At 69.1% G+C, this 25,488-nt stretch overlaps 1 protein-coding gene across 2 annotated transcripts; it reads right to left on the bottom strand.

Moving 5' to 3' along the window:
- Positions 1-2,803: 2,803 nt before the first annotated feature.
- SF3B2 (splicing factor 3b subunit 2) lies at positions 2,804-24,940 on the bottom strand. 2 transcript variants are annotated; one of them, XM_064503645.1, is made up of 22 exons: positions 24,757-24,940; positions 23,080-23,126; positions 22,731-22,808; positions 21,576-21,851; positions 20,772-20,831; positions 20,539-20,656; positions 19,606-19,700; positions 19,002-19,107; positions 18,817-18,905; positions 18,547-18,735; positions 18,326-18,463; positions 16,829-16,909; positions 15,207-15,434; positions 12,634-12,783; positions 9,527-9,616; positions 8,810-8,917; positions 7,951-8,058; positions 6,100-6,242; positions 5,907-6,008; positions 3,452-3,551; positions 3,186-3,371; positions 2,804-3,056 (listed from the first exon to the last, which is right to left on the bottom strand). In XM_064503645.1, the coding sequence occupies exons 1-22, from the start codon at positions 24,887-24,889 to the stop codon at positions 2,985-2,987; spliced, it is 2,697 nt and encodes an 898-aa protein (XP_064359715.1). In that variant the 5' UTR covers positions 24,890-24,940; the 3' UTR covers positions 2,804-2,984. The 2 variants fall into 2 exon arrangements, with proteins under 2 accessions (XP_064359715.1, XP_064359716.1); XM_064503646.1 differs by having other exon boundaries at positions 2,804-3,053.
- Between the last annotated feature and the right edge of the window lie 548 nt (positions 24,941-25,488).

Below are 25,488 nucleotides of genomic sequence, written 5' to 3'. Positions count from 1 at the left end.
GGAAGAACCAGAACCGGGCCCGGCCCCGGGGGGGGGGGAAGAACCGGGCCCGGGGGGGGGGGGGGAAGCGGAACCGGGCCCGGCCCCGGGGGGGGGGGGGAAAGAACCAGAACCGGGCCCGGCCCCGGGGGGGGGGGAAGAACCGGGACCGGCCCCGGCCCCGGGGGGGGTGGGGGAAGAACCAGAACCGGGCCCGGCCCCGGGGGGGGGGGGAAGAACCGGGCCCCGGCCCCGGGGGGGGGGGGAAGAACCGGGACCGGGCCCGGCCCCGGGGGGAAGAACCGGGACCGGGCCCGGCCCCGGGGGGGGGGGGGGGGGAAGCGGGGCGGTTCCGGCGCCACCCGCGCAGGCCCGGGCCCGGGAGCGGCGGGGGCCGATGCCGGGGGGGGGGGGGGGTGGTTCCGGGGGGGGGGGGTGGGGGGGGGCTCACCGGGGCACGCAGCTGGGCGAGCTGCGATCCACGTCCCACGTCGCGAACAGGTTCATCTGCACCGGGCGGCCCCCGCCGCTGCCGCCGGGGGTGCCGGGGCCCGGGGTGGCGGGGCTGGGCCCGGCGGCGGGGGGCGGCGGCCCGGCGGGAGGCGCCGGCTGCTGCTGCTGCTGCTGCTGCGGGGTCGCCGGGGGCGGCGGCTGCGGCTGGGGGGGGCCGGGGGGGCCGCGCGGGCCGCCACCGCCCGCCGCGCGCTCCGCCATGGCCCCGCCGCCGCCAACGGCCGCCGCCGCCCCGCCCCTAACGGCCGCCGCGCGCCCGGCCACGCCCCCCCCGCGGCCGAGGCCACGCCCCCTCCGTCGCGGCCACGGCCCCGGCTCCGCTCCGCCGCCCCCGCCCCCCGCGGCCCCCACTCCTGCCCGGCCACGCCCCCGCGGCCGAGGCCACGCCCCCTCCGCCGCGGCCACGCCCCCGGCTCCACTCCGCCGCCCGCCCCGGCCCGGCCCCGCCCCCCGCGGCCGAGGCCACGCCCCTATCGAACGCTGCCACCACCCAGCCTCACTGCCTCCGCCGTGGCCCCGCCCCCAGCGGCTAAGGCCCCGCCCCAGAGGCGGCTGTCGCCGCCCGGCCACGCCCCCTCCATCGCGGCCACGTCCCCGGCTCCACTCCGCCGCCCCCGCCCGGCCACGCCCCCAGCGGCCCCCACTCCTGCCCGGCCACGCCCCCCCGCGGCCGAGGCCACGCCCACAGCAGCCCCCGGGGACACCGCCCCGCCCCGCCTGCTGTGGCCACGCCCCCCGCGGCCGAGGCCACGCCCCTGTAGAACGCTGTCACCACCCGGCCCCACTCTCTCTCCGCTGAGGCCACGCCCCCACCGCCCCGACCACGCCCCCAAAGCCAAGGCCACGCCCCCAGAGGCCAAGGCACCGCCCCTGACCCCTCCCCACCTGCGCCCGCCCCCAGCGGTCAAGGCCACGCCCTCTCCACCGCAGCCCCATCCCTAGCGACCGCCACCGCCCGGCCCCGCCCCAGCAACCGCGGGCACGCCCCCTCCCGCTCAGCGCTCATTGGCTGCTCTTCCCAGCCCCGCCCCACCCGGAAGCAGCGCCGGCAGCGCGCCCGGCTCCCCTCAGCCCCGCCCCCCGCGGCGCTCATTGGCTCCCCCCGCCCTCCGCGTGTTGTCCTCGCTGCGCCCGCAGGCGTGGGCGCTCATTGGCTGGCGCCGCCAGGCCCCGGCCCCGCCCCCCGCGGCCGCAGCTCCCCCCCCTCGCTGCAGGGCCGCAGGCCCCGCCCCGCAGCCGCTTCCGGGCGCTCATTGGGCGGCGCCGGCCCCGGCCCCGCCCCCTCCGCGGGTGCCGGTATAAAAGGGGCGGGGCAGCCCCACCCAGGGCCGGGGACACCGGGGGGGGGGGGGGGGACAGACGACACAGGGGACATGGGGGAGAGCAGGGCCCCGGGGGGGGGACGACACCGGGGATGGGGGACACCAGGGCCACGGAGGAGAGTGGCACCATGGGGGCGGGGCACAGGGGACAGTGCGGCCGCAGGGGAGAGTGGCACCATGGGGGGGGGGGACATTGGGGACAGGGGACACCGGGGAGAGTGACACCATGGGGGGGGACACCATGAGGGGGGGATGACATCATGGAGAGCAGCACCTGGGGGGGGACACCAGGGACAAGGGGGACACTGGGGACATGGGGCAGAGCAGCAGTGGGGGGGGACACTGGGAACAGGGGACACCAGGGAGACTGGCAGCACGGGTGGGCGGGACACCGTGGGGGGGGACACCGGGGACAAGGGACAGCAGGAGAGGGGAACCATGGGGGGGGGACACCGGGGATATGGGGGACAGCAGGGACATGGGGCACAGCAGCACCGTGGGGGGGACACTGGGGACATGGGGGAGAGCAGAGACCTGGGGGGGGGACACTGGGGAGAGCAGCACTGTGCAGAGGGGGCCACCAGGGACAGGGGCCACCAGGGACAGGGGACATTGGGGACAGGGGCCACTGGGGTGGCCACCAGGGACACGGGACATGGGGGGGGGAAACACCAGGGACAGGAGACACTGGGGGGGCCACCAGGGACAGAGGCCACCAGAGATGGGAGCCACCAGGGACAGGGGCCACTAGGGACACGGGACACTGCAGGGGGTCACCAGGGACAGGAAACACCAGGGATGGAGCAACCAGGGACAGGGGACACCGGGGCCACAGTGACCCTGTGGGACCTTCCGGGGCAGGAGGGACACAACAGGGCCACCGAGGAGAGGCTCACCGTGTGGGCGATGCCACCGGCAGGCCAGCAGGTCCCCCCCACCCCCGGGGCCACCAGGGCCACCGCTGGGGCCACCAGGAGCCACGCGCCCAGCCGGGTGACGCCGGGGGCTCCCCGGCTCTTTATTTACAAAAAAAAAACCCACGGTGGGAGGTGACACCACGGTGGTGACACCACGGTGGCGGCATCGGGGAAAACGCGGCGTTGGAGATGCCACGGGCGTCGGGGACACGGTGGCATCGGGGACGCGGGCTCGGGGACACGGGGGGGACAGCTAAAACTTGAACTCCTTGTACTTCTTGCCCCCGCCGCGGGCGTCCTGGGGCTGGGCCTTGCGCTTCTTCTGCTGTGGAGGGAGACGAGAAGGTGAGGAACGGGTGGTGGCACCTTCGGTGTCCCCAGCGGGGCGTCACCGCGGGCGTCCTGACGTCATCATGGGCGCTCCCCACCCCGGTGACACCGTAAGTGACCTCACCTTCTGCTTGGCGGCGTGCTCGGCCACCATGTCGCTGAAGTCCTCCTTCTCCACCTGGGCCTGCTGCTCGCGCACGTGCTCCTCGTACTTCTGCGTCATGGCCGTGGGGTCCAGCTCCAGCTCCTCGGGTGCCAGGGCCACCTCCACGCCCTGCGCCTCCGTCACCGGGCCCTTGCGGCCCATCACCTGCGGGGACGGGGCGGTCAGCACCCATGGGTGGCCCGTGTCCCCCCCCCCCGGGTCCCCGCCGGCGCGGTGGCACTCACCGCCGACATGTCGTAGATGTGGGTGGAGCCCATCATGGCGGTGCCCACGGTGGCCGTGCGCTTCTCGGGCACCACCGTGAAGAGCTGGGGGGTCTCGCTGCTGCGGGGGGCGGGGGGGGGAGCTGGGGGGCGGGCACCCGGCGGGTGGCCCACCCCGTGGCCCCAAAGCGGCCCCGAAAGCCACCTCCTGTCCCCGGGCCACCCAGAGCCACCCGGCGCCCACCTTGTCACCTCCTGGCACCCCAGAACCCACCTTAGCACCCAACTTAGTGTGACCTCCAACTTAGTGTGACCTCCAGCACCCACCTCCTCCTGGCACCCCAAAACCCACCCAGCACCCACCCCAGGTGTCCTCCAGCACCCACCTCCTCCTGGCACCCCAAAACCCACCCTAGCACCCAAACTACGTGTACTCCAGCACCCACCTCCTCCTGGCACCCCAAAAGCCACCCCGGCACCCACCCCAGGTGTCCTCCACCACCCGCTCCCATCCTGGCACCCCAAAACCCACCCTAGCACCCAACCTAGTGTGACCTCCAGCACCCGTTCCCTCCTGACACCCCAAAACCCACCCTAGCACCCACCCCAGGTGTCCTCCAGCACCCACCTCCTCCTGACACCCCAAAACCCACCCCAGCACCCAAATTACGTGTCCTCCAGCACCCACCTCCTCCTGGCACCCCAAAAGCCACCCCAGCACCCAACCTAGTGTGACCTCCAGCACCCACCCCCTCCTGGCACCCCAAAACCCACCCTAGCACCCAAACTACGTGTCCTCCAGCACCCACCTCCTCCTGCCACCCCAAAACCCACCCTAGCACCCATCCCAGGTGTCCTCCAGCACCCGCTCCCTCCTGACACCCCAAAACCCACCCTAGCACCCAAACTACGTGTCCTCCAGCACCCACCTCCTCCTGCCACCCCAAAACCCACCCCAGCACCCACCCCAGGTGTCCTCCAGCACCCACCTCCTCCTGGCACCCCAAAACCCACCCAGCACCCACCCCACGTGTCCTCCACCACCCACCTCCTCCTGGCACCCCAAAACCCACCCCGGCACCCACCCCAGGTGTCCTCCAGCACCCGTTCCCTCCTGACACCCCAAAACCCACCCTAGCACCCACCCCAGGTGTCCTCCAGCACCCACCTCCTCATACCAACCCCAAAACCCACCCTAGCACCCAAACTACGTGTCCTCCACCACCCGCTCCCTCCTGTCACCCCAAAAAGCCACCCTAGCACCCAACCTAGTGTGACCTCCAGCACCCACCTCCTCCTGGCACCCCAAAACCCACCCCAGCACCCACCCCAGGTGTCCTCCAGCACCCACCTCCTCCTGGCACCCCAAAACCCACCCCAGCACCCATCCCAGGTGTCCTCCAGCACCCACCTCCTCATACCAACCCCAAAACCCACCCTAGCACCCAAACTACGTGTCCTCCAGCACCCACCTCCTCCTGGCACCCCAAAACCCACCCCAGCACCCACCCCAGGTGTCCTCCAGCACCCACCTCCTCCTGGCACCCCAAAACCCACCCCAGCACCCACCCCAGGTGTCCTCCAGCACCCACCTCCTCCTGGCACCCCAAAACCCACCCTAGCACCCACCCCAGGTGTCCTCCAGCACCCACCTCCTCCTGGCACCCCAAAACCCACCCCAGCACCCACCCCAGGTGTCCTCCAGCACCCACCTCCTCCTGGCACCCCAAAACCCACCCCAGCACCCAATGCAGGTGTCCTCCAGCACCCACCTCCTCCTGGCACCCCAAAACCCACCCAGCACCCACCCCACGTGTCCTCCAGCACCCACCTCCTCCTGGCACCCCAAAACCCACCCCGGCACCCACCCCAGGTGTGCTCCAGCACCCGTTCCCTCCTGACACCCCAAAACCCACCCTAGCACCCACCCCAGGTGTCCTCCAGCACCCACCTCCTCATACCAACCCCAAAACCCACCCCAGCACCCAAACTACGTGTCCTCCAGCACCCGCTCCCTCCTGTCACCCCAAAAGCCACCCCGGCACCCAACCTAGTGTGACCTCCAGCACCCACCTCCTCCTGGCACCCCAAAACCCACCCTAGCACCCACCCCATGTGTCCTCCAGCACCCACCTCCTCCTGGCACCCCAAAACCCACCCCAGCACCCAATGCAGGTGTCCTCCAGCACCCACCTCCTCCTGGCACCCCAAAACCCACCCTAGCACCCACCCCATGTGTCCTCCAGCACCCACCTCCTCCTGGCACCCCAAAACCCACCCCAGCACCCAATGCAGGTGTCCTCCAGCACCCACCTCCTCCTGGCACCCCAAAACCCACCCCGGCACCCAACTTAGTGTGACCTCCAGCACCCACCTCCTCCTGGCACCCCAAAACCCACCCTAACACCCACCCCAGGTGTCCTCCAGCACCCACCTCCTCCCGTCCCCCCCACAAGCCCCCCAACGGCCCCTGTACCCATCCATGGCCTCCTCGATCTTCTTCTTCCTCAGCTCGATGAGCTCGGGGGTCTCCATGCCGGCGGGCACCGAGGAGAAGCCGCCGGGGGTGATGAGGCCGCTGCGGGGACGGCAGGCGGGCGGTGAGCGGGTGCCGGGGCCTCCGGGCGTCACCGCGTCATCGCGTCCCCGCGCCGTGTCCCCGCGCCCACCTGTCGGCCGGCGTGATGAAGCCCGTCTCGTCGGGCTTCTCCTCGTCGCTCTCCTCCTCCTCCTCCTCCTCCGAGGACTCCTCGTCCGAGGGCTCCAGCTCGCCCCAGGGCGTCCGGTCGATCTCCTCCTCCTCCGCCTTGGTCTGCGGTGGGACAGAGGTGACCGTGAGGGAGACGGGGGGGGACACGGAGGTGCCCGGGGGGTGACGAGGGCGCGTGGGGTGCTCAGGAGGGAGGTGAAGGTGCCCAGGAGGAAGACAAGGGAGACGAAGGTGCTCAGGAGGGAGATGAAGGTGCCCAGGAGAAAAGTGAGGTAGATGCAGGTGCCCAGGAGGAAGATGAAGGTGGCCATGAGGGAGACAAGGGAGACGAAGGTGCCCAGGAGGAAGACGAAGGCGCCCAGGAGGGAGACGAGGGAGACGAAGGCGCCCAGGGGGGAGACGAGGGAGATGAAGGCGCCCAGGGGGGAGATGAAGGTGCCCAGGAGGAAGACAAGGGAAACGAAGGTGCTCAGGAGGGAGATGAAGGTGCCCAGGAGAAAAGTGAGGTAGATGGAGATGCCCAGGAGGAAGATGAAGGTGGCCAAGAGGCAGACAAGGGAGACGAAGGTGCCCAGGAGGAAGATGAAGGTGCCCAGGGGAAAAACGAGGGAGATGGAGGTGCCCAGGAAGAAGATGAAGGTGCCCAGGAGGACGACAAGGGACATGAAGGTGCCCAAAAGGAAGATGAGGGAGACGAAGGCGCCCCGGAGGAAGATGAAGGTGCCCCGGAGGAAGATGAAGGTGCCCAGAAGGAAGACAAGGGAAACGAAGGTGCCCAGGAGGGAGACGAGGTAAATGAAGGTGCCCAGGAGGGAGACGAGGGAGATGAAGGTGCCCAGGAGGGAGACGAGGGAGATGAAGGTGCCCAGGAGGGAGATGAAGGTGCCCAGGAGAAAAATGAGGTAGACAAAGGTGCCGAGGAGGAAGACGAAGGTGTCCAAAAGCAAGATGGAAGGGCTGAGGGTGCCCAGGAGGAAGATGAAGGGGCCCAGGGGTGCCCAAAAGCAAGATGGAGATGCCCAGGAAGGAGACGGAGATGCCTGGGGTGGCCACGAGAAAGATGGAGATGTCCAGCAGGAAAAGGAAGGTGCCCAGAAGGAAGAGGAAGGTGCCCAGAAGGGAGATGAGGGTGCACCAGGTGCCCAGGAGGAAGATGAAGGTGCCCAGGAGGAAGACAGGCACCCAGGGGTGCCCGAAAGTGAGATGGAGCTGCCTGGGATGAGGATGAGGATGCCCGGAAAGGAGATGAAGGTACCCGGGGTGCCCAGGAGGGAGATGGAGGTGCCCAAGGTGAAAATGAGGGTGGTGGAGGACTCAGAAGGGGAAAGAGGTGCCCAGGAGGAAGAGGAAGGCACCCAGGAGGGAGACAAGGGAGACGAAGGTGCCCAGGAGGGAGATGAAGGTGCCTGAGGGTGCCCAGGAGGTAGACGAAGGTGCCCAGGAAGAAGACAAGGGAGATGAAAGTGTCCAGGAGAAAAATGAGGTAGATGAAGGTGCCCAGGAGGAAGATGAAGGTGCCCAGGAGGGAGATGAAGGTGCCCAGGAGGGAGACAAGGCAGATGAAGGTGCCCAGGAGGAAGATGAAGGTGCCCAGGAGGGAGACAAGGCAGATGAAGGTGCCCAGGAGGAAGATGAGGTAGATGGAGGTGCCCAGGGAGAAGATGAGGGAGACAAAGGTGGCCAGGAGAAAGATGAAGTTGCCCAAGAGGGAGACAAGGGTGCCCAGAAGAGCCGGGGGGTTCCCACGGGTGCCCGGGAGCCCCGGGGGGGGTCCCATGGGTGCCGGGAGCACCCGCGGGTGCCGGCGTACCTGGAACTCGGCGGCGTTGGTGCCGAAGACGTCGCCGTAGAGCGGCTTGCCGGTCTCGTCCACGGGCGGCTTCCCCCAGCCCCCGGCGTGGTACCCGAAGGAGCAGCCCTGCGCCCGGGGCCACCCATGGGTGCCTGGCCCCCCCCTGGGCACCCCAGGGCCCCCCCGGACCGCGACCCGGCACCCCGAACCCTCCCTCCCCCTCCCTTGTTACCCAACAGCACCCAAGGGCCCCCCCAGACCGTGATCTGGCACCCCAAGTCCTCCCCCGCCTCCCTTGTCACCCAACAGCACCCAAGGGCCCCCCCGGACTGCGACCCGGCACCCCAGACCCTCTCTCCCCCTTGTCACCCAACAGCACCCAAGGGACCCCCCCCCTTGACCTCCCTGCCCCCGAGAGCCCCCCGACAACCCTGCGACCCCCTCCCCAGCACCCAAGGGACCCCCCCAGGACCCCAAACTCCTCCCCAGGACCCCCCCCACCCAGTACTGTGACACCCCCCAGCACCCAAAGGACCTCCCCCAGGACCCCTTCCCCCCTCCCTGTGACCCTCTCGGGCCCCCCCAGCACCCCGAGCCCCCCCAGCACCCTAAGGCCCTGCCTGACCCCTTCTCTGGGACCCTGCAGCACCCTGAGGTGCCCCCAGCACCCTGAACCCCCTCCCCAGGACCCCCCCCAGCACCTTGAGGCCCCCCCAGCACCCTGAACTCCCTCCCCAGGACCCACCCAGCACCCCGAGGCCCCCTGAATCCCCTCCGTGGGACCCCCCAGCACCCTGAGGCCCCTCTGTGGGACCCCCAGCACCCCAAGGTCCCTCCATGGGACCCCCCAGCACCCTGAAACCCCCCCCCGCCTCACCTCGGGGATGGGGGAGTTGAGGCCGGGGATCTTGAGGTTGGGGTAGGAGGGGGGGGGCCCGTAGCGCTGCATGGCGATGAGCCAGGGTGGGGGCACCTTGTGGGCGCTCTACGGGGGGGGGGGGGCACCCAGGGTCAGGCAGGGCACCCATGGGTGCCCCCCGCCTCACCGAGACGCCCCCCCCCCGGCGCCCCTCAGTATGCCCCCGCCAGCACTGGCTGTGCCCCACCCATTTCATCCTCCCCCCCCCCCTTTCCTGGGTGTGCCCAGCACCCATGGGTGCCCCCCGCCTCCCCGAGACGCCCCCCCGGCAGCACACCCACAGTGTCCCCCCACCCATTTCATGCTGCCCCCCCTTTGTGGGTGTGGCCAGCACCCATGGGTGCCCCCCCAGCACCCATGGGTGCCCCCGCCTGGCCGAGACCCCCCCCCCGGTGCCCACCGCGCCCCTCGGTACTCCCCTGCCAGCACACCCACAGTGTCCCCCCACCCATTTCATGCTGCCCCCCCCTTCCTGGGTGTGCCCAGCACCCATGGGTGCCCCCCAGCACCCATGGGTGCCCCCCGCCTCCCCGAGACGCCCCCCCCGGCGCCCGCCGTGCCCCCCCGCCAGCACACCCACAGTGCCCCCCCACCCATTTCATGCTGCCCCCCCTTTGTGGGTGTGCCCAGCACCCATGGGTGCCCCCCAGCACCCATGGGTGCCCCCCGGCTCACCGGCCCCACGGGCATGCCCAGGGCGATGCGCAGCTCGTCCGAGAGGTCGCCCGGCTTCTTCTCCTTGAGGCGCGTCTCAAACTCCTTCCCCTGGCGCGGGGGGGGACAGCGTCGGGGGGACATCGCGAGGGGACGGGGACATCACGGTGGGGGGACAAAGTGGCACCATCATGGGGGACACAGGGACATTGCCAGGGGACACAAGGGACATGGTGGCACCATCACAGGGGACATAGGGACATCGCCAGGGGACACAAGGGACAGGGTGGCATCAGGGGACACAAGGGACCTGGTGGCACCATCAGGGGGGACACAGGGACATCCCTGGGGACACAAGGGACAAACTGGCATCATCAGGGGCATGAGGGCCATGGTGACACCATCAGCGTGGACATAGAGACATTGCCAGGGACACAAGGGACCTGGTGGCACCATCAGAGTGGACATGGGGACATCACAAGGGGACACAAGGGACACGGTGGCACCATCGGGGGCATGACGGACATGGTGGCACCATCAGAGTGGATATAGGGACATCGTCAGGGGACACAAGGGACAGGGTGGCACCATCGGGGGCATAACGGACATGGTGGCACCATTGGGGGGGCATAGAAACATCACTGGGGACACAAGGGACAAGGTGGCATCATCAGGGGGCATGGGGACAGTGCTGGGGGACGGGGGTCATCGTCAGGGGCATGAGGGACATGGTGCCACCATCGAGGGGGACACAGGGACATCATGGGGACACAAGGGACAGGGTGGCACCATCGGGGGCATGAGGGACATGGTGGCACCATCAGGAGGGACATAGGGACATCACCGGGGACACAAGGGACAAGATGGCATCGTTGGGGGGCATGAGGGACATGGTGGCACCATTGGGGGGAAATAGGGACATTGCCAGGGGACACAAGGGACAGGGTGGCATCATCGGGGGCATGAGAGACATGGCACCATCAGGGAGGGACATAGGGACATCACCGGGGACAGAAGGGACAGGGTGGCATCATCTGGGGTACAAGGGACATGGTGGCACCACCACAGGGGACATAGGGACATCACCAGGGGACACAAGGGACAAACTGGCATCGTCAGGGGCATGAGGGGCATGGTGGCACCATTGCGAGGGCATGGGGACACCACCAGGGAACACAAGGGACAGGGTGGCATCATTGGGGGCATGAGGGACATGGTGGCACCATCAGGGGGACATAGGGACATTGCCAGGGGACACAAGGGACAAGGTGGCATCATCGGGGGCATGGTGGCACCATCAGGGGGGACATAGGGACATCACTGGGGGACACAAGGGACAAGGTGACACCACCAGGGGGCACGAGGGACATGGTGGCACTCTCAGGAGGACGTGACAGACATGGTGGCACCACCGGGGCGACATGGGAGGTTCTTCAGAGCCATGGGGACACGGAGGAGGCCACCCAGCCTGAGGTCACCAGGGAGGTGACCAGAAGGGGACCCCACACCAAGGTGGGTGCCAGGGGGCACCCAGAGGTGACAGAGCCCCATTGAGGTACCCAGGGACACTCGGAGGTGGTGGGTGGGTGCTGGGGGGGAACCGGAGGTGACAGAGACCCACTGAGGTCCCCAGGGACACTCGGAGGTGGTGGGTGGGTGCTGGGGGGCACCCGGAGGGGACAGAGCCCCGTTGAGGTCCCCAGGGACACTCGGAGGTGGTGGGTGGGTGCTGGAGGACACCCGAAGATGACGGAGCCCCGCTGAGGTCCCCAGGGACACTTGGAGGTGGTGGGTGGGTGCTGGGGGGCACCCGGAGGTGACAGAGCCCCGTTGAGGTCCCCAGGGACACTCGGAGGTGGTGGGTGGGTGCTGGGGGGGAACCGGAGGGGACAGAGCCCCGTTGAGGTCCCCAGGGACACTCGGAGGTGGTGGGTGGGTGCTGGAGGACACCCGAAGATGACGGAGCCCCGCTGAGGTCCCCAGGGACACTCGGAGGTGGTGGGTGGGTGCTGGAGGACACCCGAAGATGACAGAGCCTCGTTGAGGTCCCCAGGGACACTCGGAGGTGGTGGGTGGGTGCTGGGGGGCACCCGGAGGTGACAGAGCCCCGTTGAGGTCCCCAGGGACACTCGGAGGTGGTGGGTGGGTGCTGGAGGACACCCGAAGATGACGGAGCCCCGCTGAGGTCCCCAGGGACACTCGGAGGTGGTGGGTGGGTGCTGGGGGGCACCCGGAGGTGACAGAGCCCCGTTGAGGTCCCCAGGGACACTCGGAGGTGGTGGGTGGGTGCTGGGGGGCACCCGGAGGGGACAGAGCCCCGTTGAGGTCCCCAGGGACACTCGGAGGTGGTGGGTGGGTGCTGGGGGGCACCCGGAGGGGACAGAGCCCCGTTGAGGTCCCCAGGGACACTCGGAGGTGGTGGGTGGGTGCTGGGGGCACCCGGAGGTGACAGAGCCCCGTTGAGGTCCCCAGGGACACCCGGAGGTGGTGGGTGGGTGCTGGGGGGCACCCGAAGATGACGGAGCCCCGTTGAGGTCCCCAGGGACACTCGGAGGTGGTGCGTGGGTGCTGGGGGGCACCCGGAGGGGACAGAGCCCCGTTGAGGTCCCCAGGGACACTCGGAGGTGGTGGGTGGGTGCTGGGGGCACCCGGAGGTGACAGAGCCCCGTTGAGGTCCCCAGGGACACCCGGAGGTGGTGGGTGGGTGCTGGGGGGCACCCGAAGATGACGGAGCCCTGTTGAGGTCCCCAGGGACACTCGGAGGTGGTGCGTGGGTGCTGGTGGACACCCGAAGATGACGGAGCCCTGTTGAGGTCCCCAGGAACACCCAGAGGTGGTGGGTGGGTGCTGGGGGGCACCCGGAGGGGACAGAGCCCCGTTGAGGTCCCCAGGGACACTCGGAGGTGGTGGGTGGGTGCTGGGGGGCACCCGGAGGGGACAGAGCCCCGTTGAGGTCCCCAGGGACACTCGGAGGTGGTGGGTGGGTGCTGGGGGGCACCCGGAGGTGACAGAGCCCCGTTGAGGTCCCCATGGACACCCGGAGGTGGTGGGTGGGTGCTGTGGGCACCCGGAGGCAGCGAGGGCCCGGGCGGGCCCCGGGGGCACCCATGGGTGCTGGTGGCACCCACCTCGTAGTAGAGGTCGCCGTGGATGGTGAGCTTGGGCTTGGTCTGCCACTTGAAGAAGGCGTCGTGGAGCTTCTGGTAGTCGATGTCGATTTTGCCCATCTTGGGCCGAACCTTCTCCCGCATCTTGGACTTCATGGTCTTCTGCTCCTCCTGCGGGCGCCGGGCGTCAGGGGGGCACCCAGAGCCCGCCGGGACGTCCCCAGGGCACCTGGGGATGTCCCCAACGCCCCCACGGCACCCAAGGATGTCCTCAACAACCCAGCTGAGCACCTAGGGATGTCCTCAACACCGCAGCTGGGCACCCAGGATCTCCCAGGACCTCCCAAATGCCCTGGATGGGCACCCAGGATCCCTCAGGGTGCTATCAACATCCCAGGTGGGCACCCAGGACCTCCCAGAATATCCTCAACACCTTAGATGGGCCCCCAGGATCCCCCAGGACCTCCCAAACACCCTGGACAGGCACCCAGGACCTCCCAGAACATCCTCCCCACTCTAGATGGGCACCTAGAACCTCCCAAAACATTCTCAACACCTTAGATGGGCACCCAGGATAACCCAGAACATCCTCATCACCTTAGATGGGCACCCAGGATCACCCAGGACCTCCCAAATGCCCTGGAGGGGCACCAAGATCTCCCAGAACATCCTGAACACCTTAGATGGGCACCCAGGACCTCCCAAGTGCCCTGGATGGGCACCCAGGATCTCCCAGAACATCCTGAACACCTTGGATGGGCACCCAGGATCACCCAGGACCTCCCAAACGCCCTGGATGGGCACCCAGGATCTCCTAGAACACCCTGAACACTGCAGCTGGGCACCCAGGATCACCCAGGACCTCCCAAACGCCCTGCACGGTCATCCAGGATCCCTCAGGACACTATCAACACCCCAGGTGGGCACCCAAGGTCTCCCAGAACATCCTCAACACCCTAGATGGGCACCCAGGACCTCCCAGGACCTCCCAAACACCCTGGACAGGCACCCAGGACCTCCCAGAACATCCTCCCCACTCTAGATGGGCACCTAGAACCTCCCAAAACATTCTCAACACCTTAGATGGGCACCCAGGATCACCCAGGACCTCCCAAATGCCCTGGACGGGCACCCAGGATCCCCCAGGACACTATCAACACCCCAGCTGGGCACCCAGGATCTCCCAGAACATCCTGAACACCTTAGATGGGCACCCAGGACCTCCCAGAACATCCCGAACACCTTAGATGGGCACCCAGGATCCCCAAGGACCTCCCAAGTGCCCTGGATGGGCACCCAGGATCTCCCAGAACATCCTGAACACCTTGGATGGGCACCCAGGATCACCCAGGATCTCCCAAATGCCCTGGACGGGCACCCAGGATCCCCCAGGACACTATCAACACCCCAGCTGGGCACCCAGGATCTCCCAGAACATCCTCAACACCTTAGATGGGCACCCAGGACCTCCCAGAACATCCCGAACACCTTGGATGGGGACCCAGGATCACCCAGGACCTCCCAAACACCCTGGATGGGCACCCAGGATCTCCTAGAACACCCTGAACACTGCAGCTGGGCACCCAGGATCACCCAGGACCTCCCAAACGCCCTGCACGGGCATCCAGGATCTCCTAGAACACCCTGAACACTGCAGCTGGGCACCCAGGATCACCCAGGACCTCCCAAACGCCCTGCACGGGCATCCAGGATCCCTCAGGACACTATCAACACCCCAGCTGGGCACCCAAGGTCTCCCAGAACATCCTCAATACCTTAGATGGGCACCCAGGACCTCCCAGGACCTCCCAAACACCCTGGACAGGCACCCAGGACCTCCCAGAACATCCTCCCCACTCTAGATGGGCACCTAGAACCTCCCAAAACATTCTCAACACCTTAGATGGGCACCCAGGATCACCCAGGACCTCCCAAATGCCCTGGAGGGGCACCAAGATCTCCCAGAACATCCTGAACACCTTAGATGGGCACCCAGGACCTCCCAAATGCCCTGGATGGGCACCCAGGATCTCCCAGAACATCCTCAACACCTTAGCTGGGCACCCAGGACCTCCCAGAACATCCCGAACACCTTAGATGGGCACCCAGGATCCCCAAGGACCTCCCAAGTGCCCTGGATGGGCACCCAGGATCTCCCAGAACATCCTGAACACCTTGGATGGGGACCCAGGATCACCCAGGACCTCCCAAACGCCCTGCACGGGCATCCAGGATCCCTCAGGACACTATCAACACCCCAGGTGGGCACCCAAGGTCTCCCAGAACATCCTCAACACCTTAGTTGGGCACCCAGGATCACCCAGGACCTCCCAAATGCCCTGGACGGGCACCCAAAATCTCCCAGAACATCCTCAACACCTTAGATGGGACCCCACGATCTCCTAGAACATCCTCAACACCTTAGATGGGCACCCAGGATCTCCCAGAACATCTTGAACACATCAGACAGGCCCCCAGGATCCCCCAGGACCTCCCAAACGCCCTGGAGACGAGCCCCCAGGATCCCTCAGGACGCCCCCACCACCTCCAAGAGGTCCCCAGGTCCCGTCCCCGTCCCCGGCCACCGCGGGCACCTTCTCCTGGAGGGCCTCGCGCATCTCCTGGATGCCGGTGCGCTTGATGAAGTCGGGCAGCTCGAAGGGCGGCTTCTCGATGCCCCTCTTGCCCTGCAGGTACTTGCGCTTGAAGCACCAGTGCCGGGGGACGGGCACCGAGTTGCGGGTGGCCTTGAGGTGCACCAGCAGCTTGGGGTCCTGCGCCGTCACGTCGTGCATCTCCACCACATCGGGGCGGGCCACCAGCTGCCGGGGACAGGCGGGCGCTGGGGTCACCCTTGGGGTCACCCCGGGACTCGCCGGGTGGGTGTGGGGGACCCCGATGTCGTCTAGGTGGGGTATGGGGCGTCCTGGGGTGGCCCAGGGGTCCCCAGGGGGGCACCCGGGTGTCGTGTCCACCTCAACGTGGGCACGGTGCACCTCAGGGTGTCACAGCTGTCCCCAGGTGGGCACACGGGTGTCGTGTCCAACTCGAGGTGGGCGCAGGGCACCTCAGGGTGTCACAGCTGTCCCCAGGTGGGCACCCGAGTGTCACGTCCACCCTGAGGTGGGCGCAGGGCACCTTGGGGTGTCACAGCTGTCCCCAGGTGGGCACCCGAGTGTCACGTCCACCCTGAGGTGGGCACAGGGCACCTTGGGGTGTCACAGCTGTCCCCAGGTGGGCACACGGGTGTCACATCCACCTCGAGGTGGGCACAGGGCACCCCAGGGTGTCACAGCTGTCCCCAGGTAGGCACACGGGTGTCACGGGCACCCCAAGGTGGGCACAGGGCACCTTGGGGTGTCACAGCTGTCCCCAGGTGGGCACACGGGTGTCACATCCACCCCGAGGTGGGCACAGGGCACCCTGGGGTGTCACAGCTGTCCCCAGGTGGGCACACGGGTGTTGTGTCCAACTCGAGGTGGGCACAGGGCACCTTGGGGTGTCACAGCTGTCCCCAGGTGGGCACATGGGTGTCACATCCACCTCGAGGTGGGCACAGGGCACCTTGGGGTGTCACAGCTGTCCCCAGGTGGGCACACGGGTGTCACGTCCACCCCGAGGTGGGCACAGGGCACCTTGGGGTGTCACAGCTGTCCCCAGGTGGGCACACGGGTGTCACATCCACCTCGAGGTGGGCACAGGGCACCTTGGGGTGTCACAGCCGTCCCCAGGTGGGCACACGGGTGTCACATCCACCTCGAGGTGGGCACAGGGCACCTTGGGGTGTCACAGCTGTCCCCAGGTGGGCACACGGGTGTCACATCCACCTCGAGGTGGGCACAGGGCACCCCAGGGTGTCACAGCCGTCCCCAGGTGGGCACACGGGTGTCACATCCACCCTGAGGTGGGCACAGGGCACCTTGGGGTGTCACAGCTGTCCCCAGGTGGGCACACGGGTGTCACGGGCACCCCGAGGTGGGCACAGGGCACCTTGGGGTGTCACAGCTGTCCCCAGGTGGGCACACGGGTGTCACAGCCACCTCGAGGTGGGCACAGGGCACCCCAGGGTGTCACAGCTGTCCCCAGGTGGGCACACGGGTGTCACATCCACCTCGAGGTGGGCACAGGGCACCCCAGGGTGTCACAGCTGTCCCCAGGTGGGCACACGGGTGTCACGGGCACCCCGAGGTGGGCACAGGGCCCCGCATTCCCTCACCTGCTTCAGCTCGGCCACGGTGAAGCGGTTCATGCGCCGCAGCTTCTTCTTCGACAGCTTGGGCACCTCGGGCTTCTTCTCCTGCCAATGCCACCCCGGGGTGTCAGGGACGGGGGCCAGCGGGTGCCACCCCCAGCCCCTCAGTGCGTCCCCTCCGCTCCCTGTCACCCTGGTGCCCACTGTTGTCACAGTCTGCACCACGGTGTTCATCCTGGTGCCCATCTCCACCGTGACGTCCACCCCAGTCCACATCCCACCCACGCTTCCCACCACGGTCCCCATTCCCACCACGGTGCCCATCTCCACCACAACGGCCATCACGCTTCCCAACCCAACGCAATGCCCATCCTGGTGCCCGTTCCCACCACGATGCCCACCATGGTCCTTCATCCCCACCATGATCCCTGTCCTCACCATGGTCCCACCACGATGCCCATCCCCACCATGGTGCTCAACTCCACCACGACAGCCATCATGGTTCCTGACTCCACCGCAATGCCCATCCTGGTGCCTGTTCCCACCACAGTGTCCATCCCAGTCCCCATCCCCACCAGCATGGCCATCTTGGTGTCCACCTCCTCCAATGTCACCACCGTGGTCCCTGTCCCCACCCCGATGCCCGTTCTGGCTCCCATCCCCACCATGGTGCCCATCTTGGGGTCCAACTCCACCATCACCACCGTGGTCCCTGTCCCCACGATGGCCATCTTGGTGTCCACCTCCACCAAAGTCACCACCATGGTCCCTGTCCCCACCACGATGCCCGTTCTGGCTCCCATTCCCACCACGATGGCCATCTTGGTGTCCACCTCCACCAAAGTCACCACCATGGTCCCTGTCCCCACCATGACGCCTGTTCTGGCTCCCATCCCCACCACCATGGCCATCTTGGGGTCCACCTCCACCACTGTCACCACCGTGGTCCCTGTCTCCACCCCGATGCCCGTTCTGGCTCCCATCCCCACCATGGTGCCCATCTTGGTGTCCATCTCCACCAAAATCATCACCATGGTCCCTGTCCCCACCACGACACCTGTTCTGGCTTCCATTGCCACCACCATGGCCATCTTGGTGTCCACCTCCACCACTGTCACCACCGTGGTCCCTGTCTCCACCCCGATGCCCGTTCTGGCTCCCATCCCCACCACGACGGCCATCTTGGGGTCCACCTCCACCACTGTCACCACCGTGGTCCCTGTCCCCACGATGGCCATCTTGGTGTCCACCTCCACCAAAGTCACCACCATGGTCCCTGTTCCCACCATGACGCCCGTTCTGGCTCCCATCCCCACCACAGTGCCCATCTTGGGGTCCACAACCACCATGACCACCCAAAATGGTGCCTGTTCCCTCTTTGATTCCCATCCTGGTGCCTGTTGTCCACAAGGTGACCACCACAACACCCATCCTGCACCCCATCTCCACCCCGGTGCCCCAAACGCTGCCCGTCCCCACCCTGGCGCCCGTCCCCGTCCCGCCAGGGCACCCGAAACCCACCTGCTCATCCTCCGAGCTGTCGTCCTCGCTGCCCTTCTGGCCGTCCTCGAAGCCCTTCTTCTTGGGCGCGGCCGCGTTCTCCTGCCTGTCCGCCTTGTCCGGCTCCTTCTCCTTGTCCTTCTTCACGTCATCCGTGAGCTGCGAGGACAAGCGATGGGTGCCAGGAGGTCCCACCCGCCGCAGGGGGGGCCCAGGCGCGCCCCCCCGCCCCCCCGAGCTACCTTGAAGGCGTCGAAGATCCTCTTGAAGAAGACGAAGTTGGGGTCGTAGATCTCGGGCTCCTCGGTGACGTACTCGACCTCCACCTCGGCCTCGGCGCTCGCCGGGGCCTCGCGGGCGGCCGGGGGGGCCCCGTCGCGCGGCGCCCGCGCCCGCTTCTTCTTCTTGCGGTTGCGGCGCTTGCGGTTGCGCTGGCGGGGAGGAAAAGAGGGACGTGAGGGTGCCGGCACCCAAGGGTGCTGAGACGCGGCCGCCCCGGCCTGCGGCCTCACCTCTTTTTTGGAGAGCGCCGCGTCGTCCTCGGCCTCGGAGGCCGAGACGCTGAGCGAGGCCCGCGAGTCCGTCTCCATCTCGTCGTCGGCTGCGGGGGGGGGGGAGTGGGTGAGCGGCGGGGGGCACCCCGGGGTGCCCCCCCTCCGGGCCCGGCGCCCACCCTAGGGTGCCCCCCCGGGCTCACCCGAGAGGCCGGGCACAGTGATGAGCTCTTCCTGGCGGATCTCCTTCAGCTGCAGGATCTTCTCCAGCGCCTGGGGGATCTTCGGGCCCACGGTGGAGTCGTCCGGCTGCGAGGGGGGAGCCCAGGTGTCCGGGGGGGCACCCAAGGGTGCAGGGCTTCCTCTGTCCCCCCCTCAAGGGGGACCCAGGCGTCCGGGTGGCACCCAAGAGTGGGTGGCTTCCTCCGTCCCCCCCCAATGGGGACCCAGGCGTCCGGGTGCCACCCAAGGGTGGGTCCCCCCACAATGGGGACCCAGGTGTCCAGGTGCCACCCAAGGGTGGGTGGCTTCCTCTGTCCCACCCCCCCTTGATGGGAACCCAGGTGGCACCCAAGGGTGGGTGGCTTCCTCCATCCCTCCTCAATGGGGACCCAAGCATCTGGGTGCCACCCAAGGGTGGGTGGCTTCCTCTATCCCCCCCCCAACAGGGACCCAGGCATCCAGGTGCCACCCAAAGGTGGTGGCCTCCTCTGTCCCCCCCTCAACGGGGACCCAGGCATCCGGGTGCCCCCCCTCCCCCCCCAAAAGGGCCCAGGCATCCGGGTGCCCCTCCCCCCGAGCTCTCACCTCTCGGCTCTCCTCGCCGGGGGGCGGGGGGGGCCCGCGGGGGCGGGGGGCGCCCATGGGCATGCCGGGCATGGGGGCACCCATGGGTGCGCTGCCTGCGGGGCGAGAGGAGACGGTGGGTGACGGTAGGGGCCACTGGCGGACACCCAAGGGACCCCCACGGGCATGGGGACACCAATGGGGACACTTGGGGGCACCCACGGGACCCTCCCATAGGGACGGGGACACCCAGGGACCTCCCTGGGGACACCTGGGGGGACCCAAGGACCCCCATGGGGATGGGCACACCCATGGGGACACCCCGGGATCTCTGGGGGCACCCAAGGGACCCTCTCATGGGGATGGGGACACTTGGGGGCACCCAAAGGACCCTCCCATAGCGATGGGGACACCTGGGGGCACCTGAGGGACCCCCACGGGCATGGGGACACCCATGGGGACACCCATGGGGACACCCTGAGATCCCTGGGGGCACCCAAGGGACCCCCAGGGGGATGGGGACACCCATGGGGACACCTAAGGGACCCCTGCAGGCATGAGGACACCCAGGGCGCCACCCTGGGATCCCCGGGGGCACCCAAAGGATCCTCCCATGGGGATGGGGACACCTGCAGCCACCCAAGGGACCCCCACAGGGATGGGGACACCCATGGGGACACCCTGGGGACACCCAAGGGACCCCCATGGGGATGGGGACACCCATGGGGACACCCCAGGATCCCTGCGGCCACCCAAGGGACCCCCACAGGGATGGGGACACCCATGGGGACCCCTGGGGGCACCCAAGGGACCTTCCCATGGGGATGGGGACACCCAAGGAACCCCACAGGGATGGGGACACCCATGGGGACACCCCAGGATCCCTGGGGGCACCCAAGGGACCCCCACGGAGATGGGGACACCCATGTCCCCCTTGGGGACGGTGGCACTCACCTCGGGGCGCCATGGCGGGCCGGGCACCCAAGGGTGCCAGCTCCTGGGGGGGCCGGGCCACGGCGGGCGCCATCTTGGCCAGCTCCTGCTGCCGCTCCTGCTCCAGCAGCACCGCCGCCTGCGGGGCGCCGGTGTCACCGTTGTCCCCACGCGTCCCCCCCGCGTCACCCCGTGTCCCCCACGCCTCCCCATGTCCCCCCCGCGTCCCCGTGTCCCCCCCGGCGGGACCGTACCCGCTTCTGCTGCTCCAGCAGCTCCTGCTCCTTTGCCTTGTCCCCGAACGGGTGCTGGCCCTGCGGGGGGGGGGACAGCAGGGTGACACTGGGCACCCACCCCCTGCTGCCCCCCCCCACCTTTGGGTGCTACGTCAGGGCTTGGGGGGGGCCAGCAGTGCTGGGGGGGGCCACCGGGCATAAAGGGTGCTCAGGTGTGGCTGAGGGGGGGCCTATGGGTGCTTGGTCACGGTTCGGGGCACCCACGGGTGCTCAGCGGTGTCCAGTGGGTGCCCACCCATGCCAGGAGCACCCATGGGTGCGCAGGGGTGCCCAAGCGATCTCCAACCATGCCAGGTGACCCTTGGGTGCCCACCCATGTCCCAGGGGCACCCATGGGTGCCCAGGGGTGTCCAATGACTGCCCGCCCATGCCAAGAGCACCCATGGGTGCCTAACAGCTGCCCACCCATGTCCTGGGGGCACCCATGGGTGCCCATGGGTGCCCAATGGGTCTCCAACCCTGCCAAGGAGCCCATGGGTGCTCAATCAGGCTCCAAGAGACCCAAGGGTGCCCAACCACACCCTGGAGAAGACCCACGGGTGCCTGGGGGTGTCCAATGGGTGCCCAGCCCACCCCGAGCTCCCACCCGTGCCCGTGGGTGCCGCGTGCACCCAGGAAGGTGCCAATGGGCGACCACCTGGGATGAGGGGATGCCCCTGACGCCCACGCTGTTCGCGGGGGGTCCCACGGGTGCCCCACACCCGGAGAGTGTGCCATGGGTGCCCCCGAGGCGGGGGGGGGCAGCACCCATGGGTGCCCTACCTGCTTGGCGCGCTCCTCCTGCTGCAGCAGCAGGGCGGCCTGCTGCTGCGCCAGCTTGAGCCGCTCGTCCTCGGAGAGGCCCGGCTCGCCCGCCGGCACCCCGGGGTGCCCCCCGGGGGGGCCCCGCAGCCCCCCCTCGCCGGGGGGCACCCGCAGGGGCGGGGGGCCCAGGCCCGGGGGGGGCGGCGGCGGCACCCCCACGCCCATCGGGTAGCTCATGGCCATGCCGGGGGGCACCATGGCCACCGGCGGGTGCTGCAGGGCCAGGCCGGGCAGCTGCGGGTGCCGGGGGTCAGGGTGGGGGGCACCCAAGGGTGCTGGCTTGGCACCCATGGGCTCCCCGGAACTCCATGGGGCGCCCTGAGGTCCTCCCAGCCCCCCATAGCACCCACCACTCCCATGGGGCACCCCCAGGTCCTCCTGGCCCCCCACAGCACCCACCACCCCCGATGGGGCACCCCCAGGTCCTCCCCACCCCCCATAGCACCCACCACCCCCATGGGGCACCCCGAGATCCTCCCAGCCCCCCACAGCACCCACCACCCCCGATGGGGCACCCTGAGGTCCTTGCTGGCCCCTATAGCACCCATCACCCCCATGGGGCACCCCAAGGTCCTCCCCACCCCCCACAGCACCCACCACCCCCAATGGGGCACCCCAAGGTCCTCCCAGCTCCCCAGAGCACCCAGAGGGGCACCCTGAGGTCTCCCGGCCCCCCATACCACCCAGGGGGGCACCCCAGGGCCCTCCCCGCTTCCTGCAGCACCCACAGCCCCCCCAGGGGGGAACCCTGGGGCCCTCCCTGCCCCCCATAGCACCCACCACCCTCAAAGAGGCACCCCGGGGCCCTCCCTGCCCCCCAAAGCACCCACTGCCCCCGCGGGGCCCTCCCCACCCCACATAGCACCCGGGGGGCACCCCAGGGCCCTCCCCCTGCCCCCCATAGCACCCACCACCCCCAAAGAGGCACCCCGGGGCCCTCCCTGCCCCCCAAAGCACCCACTGCCCCTGCGGGGCCCTCCCCACCCCCCATAGCACCCAGGGGGCACCCCAGGGACCTCCCTGCTCCCCATAGCACCCGGGGGGGCACCCTGGGGCCCTCCCCACCCCCCCAGCACCCCCAGCCCCCCTGGGGGGGCACCCAGAGCACCCTACCTGCCCGGGCAGCGGCGGCTGCCCCCCCTTGTCACCCTCCTCCGGCCGCAGCACTGGGCGGCTCAGCACGATGCCTGTCTGCGGGGGGGGGGGGACACACATGGTGACGGGGGGGGGACAATCTGGGGACCCCCCCACCCTGAGGTGGGGGACACAGAGGGACCCCCCACCCTGAGAGCAGGGGGGGACAGAGAGACCCCCCCACCCCAAGGTGACATGGGGACCCTGCTGTGGGGGGTGTTGGGACACGGTGACACCCACAAGAGGGGGGTTTGGGGGGGGGATTTTGGGGGGTGCCCCCCACCCAAGGGTGCCCGGGGGGCCACCCATGGGTGCCGAGGCGCCTCACCTGCAGCGTGTAGGTCTGCAGCCGCTCCACGAGCTCCTCCCGGCTGCCTGGGGGGCACCCGGGGGTCAGCACCCCCCCCCAAAAGTTGTCCCCCCCCCCCAAATTGTCCCGTCCTGCCCCAAATCCCCCCCCCAAATAGCCCCCTGTCCCTAACCCCCCTGTCCCCAACCCCCCACCTCCGTCCCCAAACACCCCCCATCCCCAAATCCCCCCCCCGTCCCCAAATACTGCCCCTGTCCCTGTTCCCCCCCCCCGCCCCTGTCCCCAAATAGCCCCCAGGGCCGGTCCCCAACCCCCCCCATCCCTGTCCCCAAATACCCCCATTCCTCTTCCCCCCTCTTCCATGTCCCCAAATAGCCCCCAGGACTTGTCCCTAGCCCCCCCCTCGCTGTCCCCACCCCCCCATCCCTGTCCCCAACCCCCCATCCCCAAATACTCCCTCATCCCTGTCCCCCCCCCCCGTCCCAAATAACCCCCAGGGCCTGTCCCTAACCTTCCCCCCACTCCTGTCCCCAAATACCCCCCCCATCCCTGTCCCCAAAGAGCCCCCAGGGCCTGTCCACAAGCCCCCCCGTCCCCAAATACCCCCCATCCCTGTCCCCACATCCCTGTCCCCAACCCCCCAAGGACCAGCCCCCAAATACCCCCCCATCCCTGTCCCCAAATACTCCCCCGTCCCTGTCCCCAAATACCCCCCCGTCCCTGTCCCCAACCCCCCAAGGACCTGCCCCCCCCCCCGTCCCCAAATGGCCCTCAGGGCCTGTCCCCAAATACACCCCCTTCCCTGCCCCCCCCGTCTCTGTCCCCAACCCCCCCTCCCTGTCCCCAAATAGCCCCCAGGGCCTGTCCCCAACCCCCCCATCCCCAAATACCCCCCATCCCTGTCCCCCCCCCGTCCCAAATAACCCCCAGGGCCTGTCCCTAACCTTCCCCCCACTCCTGTCCCCAAATACCCCCCCATCCCTGTCCCCAAAGAGCCCCCAGGGCCTGTCCCCAAGACCCCCGTCCCCAAATACCCCCCATCCCTGTCCCCACATCCCTGTCCCCAAATACCCCCCCATCCCTGTCCCCAAAGAGCCCCCAGGGCCTGTCCCCAAGACCCCCCGTCCCCAAATACCCCCCCATCCCTGTCCCCAAAGAGCCCCCAGGGCCTGTCTCCAAGCCCCCCGTCCCCAAATACCCCCCATCCCTGTCCCCACATCCCTGTCCCCAAATACCCCCCCATCCCTGTCCCCAAAGAGCCCCCAGGGCCTGTCCCCAAGCCCCCCCCGTCCCCAAATACCCCCCGTCCCTGTCCCCAACCCCCCCGTCCCTGTCCCCATCCCCCCCGTCCCTGTCCCCAAATACCCCCCATCCCTGTCCCCACATCCCTGTCCCCAACCCCCCAAGGACCTGTCCCCAAATACCCCCCCGTCCCTGTCCCCAACCCCCCAAGGACCTGACCCCCCCCTCGTCCCCAAATGGCCCTCAGGGCCTGTCCCCAAATACACCCCCTTCCCTGCCCCCCCCGTCTCTGTCCCCAACCCCCCCTCCCTGTCCCCAAAGAGCCCCCAGGGCCTGTCCCCAACCCCCCCCATCCCCAAATAACCCCCCAATTCCTGTCCCCCCCCCCCCGTCCCGGTCCCCAGCGCCCCCCCCGCCTCGGTCCCCCCCCCGGTCCCGTCCCCCCCCGCGGACCCTGCGCGGGGGCGCCGATGTCGGCCAGCGTGGCCTGCAGCTCGGCGGGGGCCCAGGCCGCGTAGGGCGGCGGCGGCGGCGGCAGCTCCCCCGCGCCGGGGCCCGCGGCCCCCTCCGGCCGCTCCGTCGCCATCTTCCCGCCCGCGCCCGCCCCCTCCACGCGCCCGCGCCGCCGCCGCCGCTGCCTCAGCGCCCGCCCAATCAGCGCGCGCCGCCGCCTCAGCGCCCGCCCAATCCGCGCGCGCCGCCGCCGCAGCTCCCGCCCCCTCCCCGCGCACGCGCGCGCGCTTCGCCGCCTCAGCGCCCGCCCCCTCCCCGCGCCGCCGCCGCCGCCTCAGCGCCCGCCCAATGCGCACGCGCGGGACGCCGGGAAGGGCGGGGGAGGGGGCGCGGCGGCCGCGCGGCCTGCTGGGAGTTGTAGTTCGCGGCGCGGGGGGGGGTGGAGGCCTCCGAGCCGGCCCTGAGGCAACGGCCGGGGGGGGGGAAGGGGGTGCTCGGACGCCTGGGTCCCCTGAGCGGGGGAGGGGTGGGGGGCACCTTGGGGGGGGCCCCGGACGCCTGGGTCCCCTGAGGGGAGGGGTGGGGGTCACCCGGATGCCTGGGCCCCCTGAGGGGGGGAGGGGATGGGGGTTCCCTGGGCACCTTGGGGGGGGTCCGGGACGCCTGGGTCCCCTGGGGGGGGGGTCACCTGGATGCCTGGGTCCCTGGGGGGGACAGACAGGGATCCCCATG

Source organism: Dromaius novaehollandiae, unplaced genomic scaffold, assembly GCF_036370855.1.
Source record: "Dromaius novaehollandiae isolate bDroNov1 unplaced genomic scaffold, bDroNov1.hap1 HAP1_SCAFFOLD_31, whole genome shotgun sequence".
Lineage (NCBI taxonomy): Eukaryota > Metazoa > Chordata > Aves > Casuariiformes > Dromaiidae > Dromaius > Dromaius novaehollandiae.
This window is presented reverse-complemented; position numbering and strand designations above follow the sequence as displayed.

Excerpts from the sequence above, each read along its gene's own strand:
- SF3B2 (XM_064503645.1), bottom strand. The coding sequence starts at position 24,889 with ATGGCGACGGAGCGGCCGGAGGGGGCCGCGGGCCCCGGCGCGGGGGAG. Across the intron at positions 19,108-19,605 it reads CCGGCGAGGAGAGCCGAGAG|CCGGACGACTCCACCGTGGG; the intron begins GTGAGAGCTCGG and ends CCCCCCTCGCAG. Across the intron at positions 6,009-6,099 it reads TTCATCACGCCGGCCGACAG|CGGCCTCATCACCCCCGGCG; the intron begins GTGGGCGCGGGG and ends CCGTCCCCGCAG.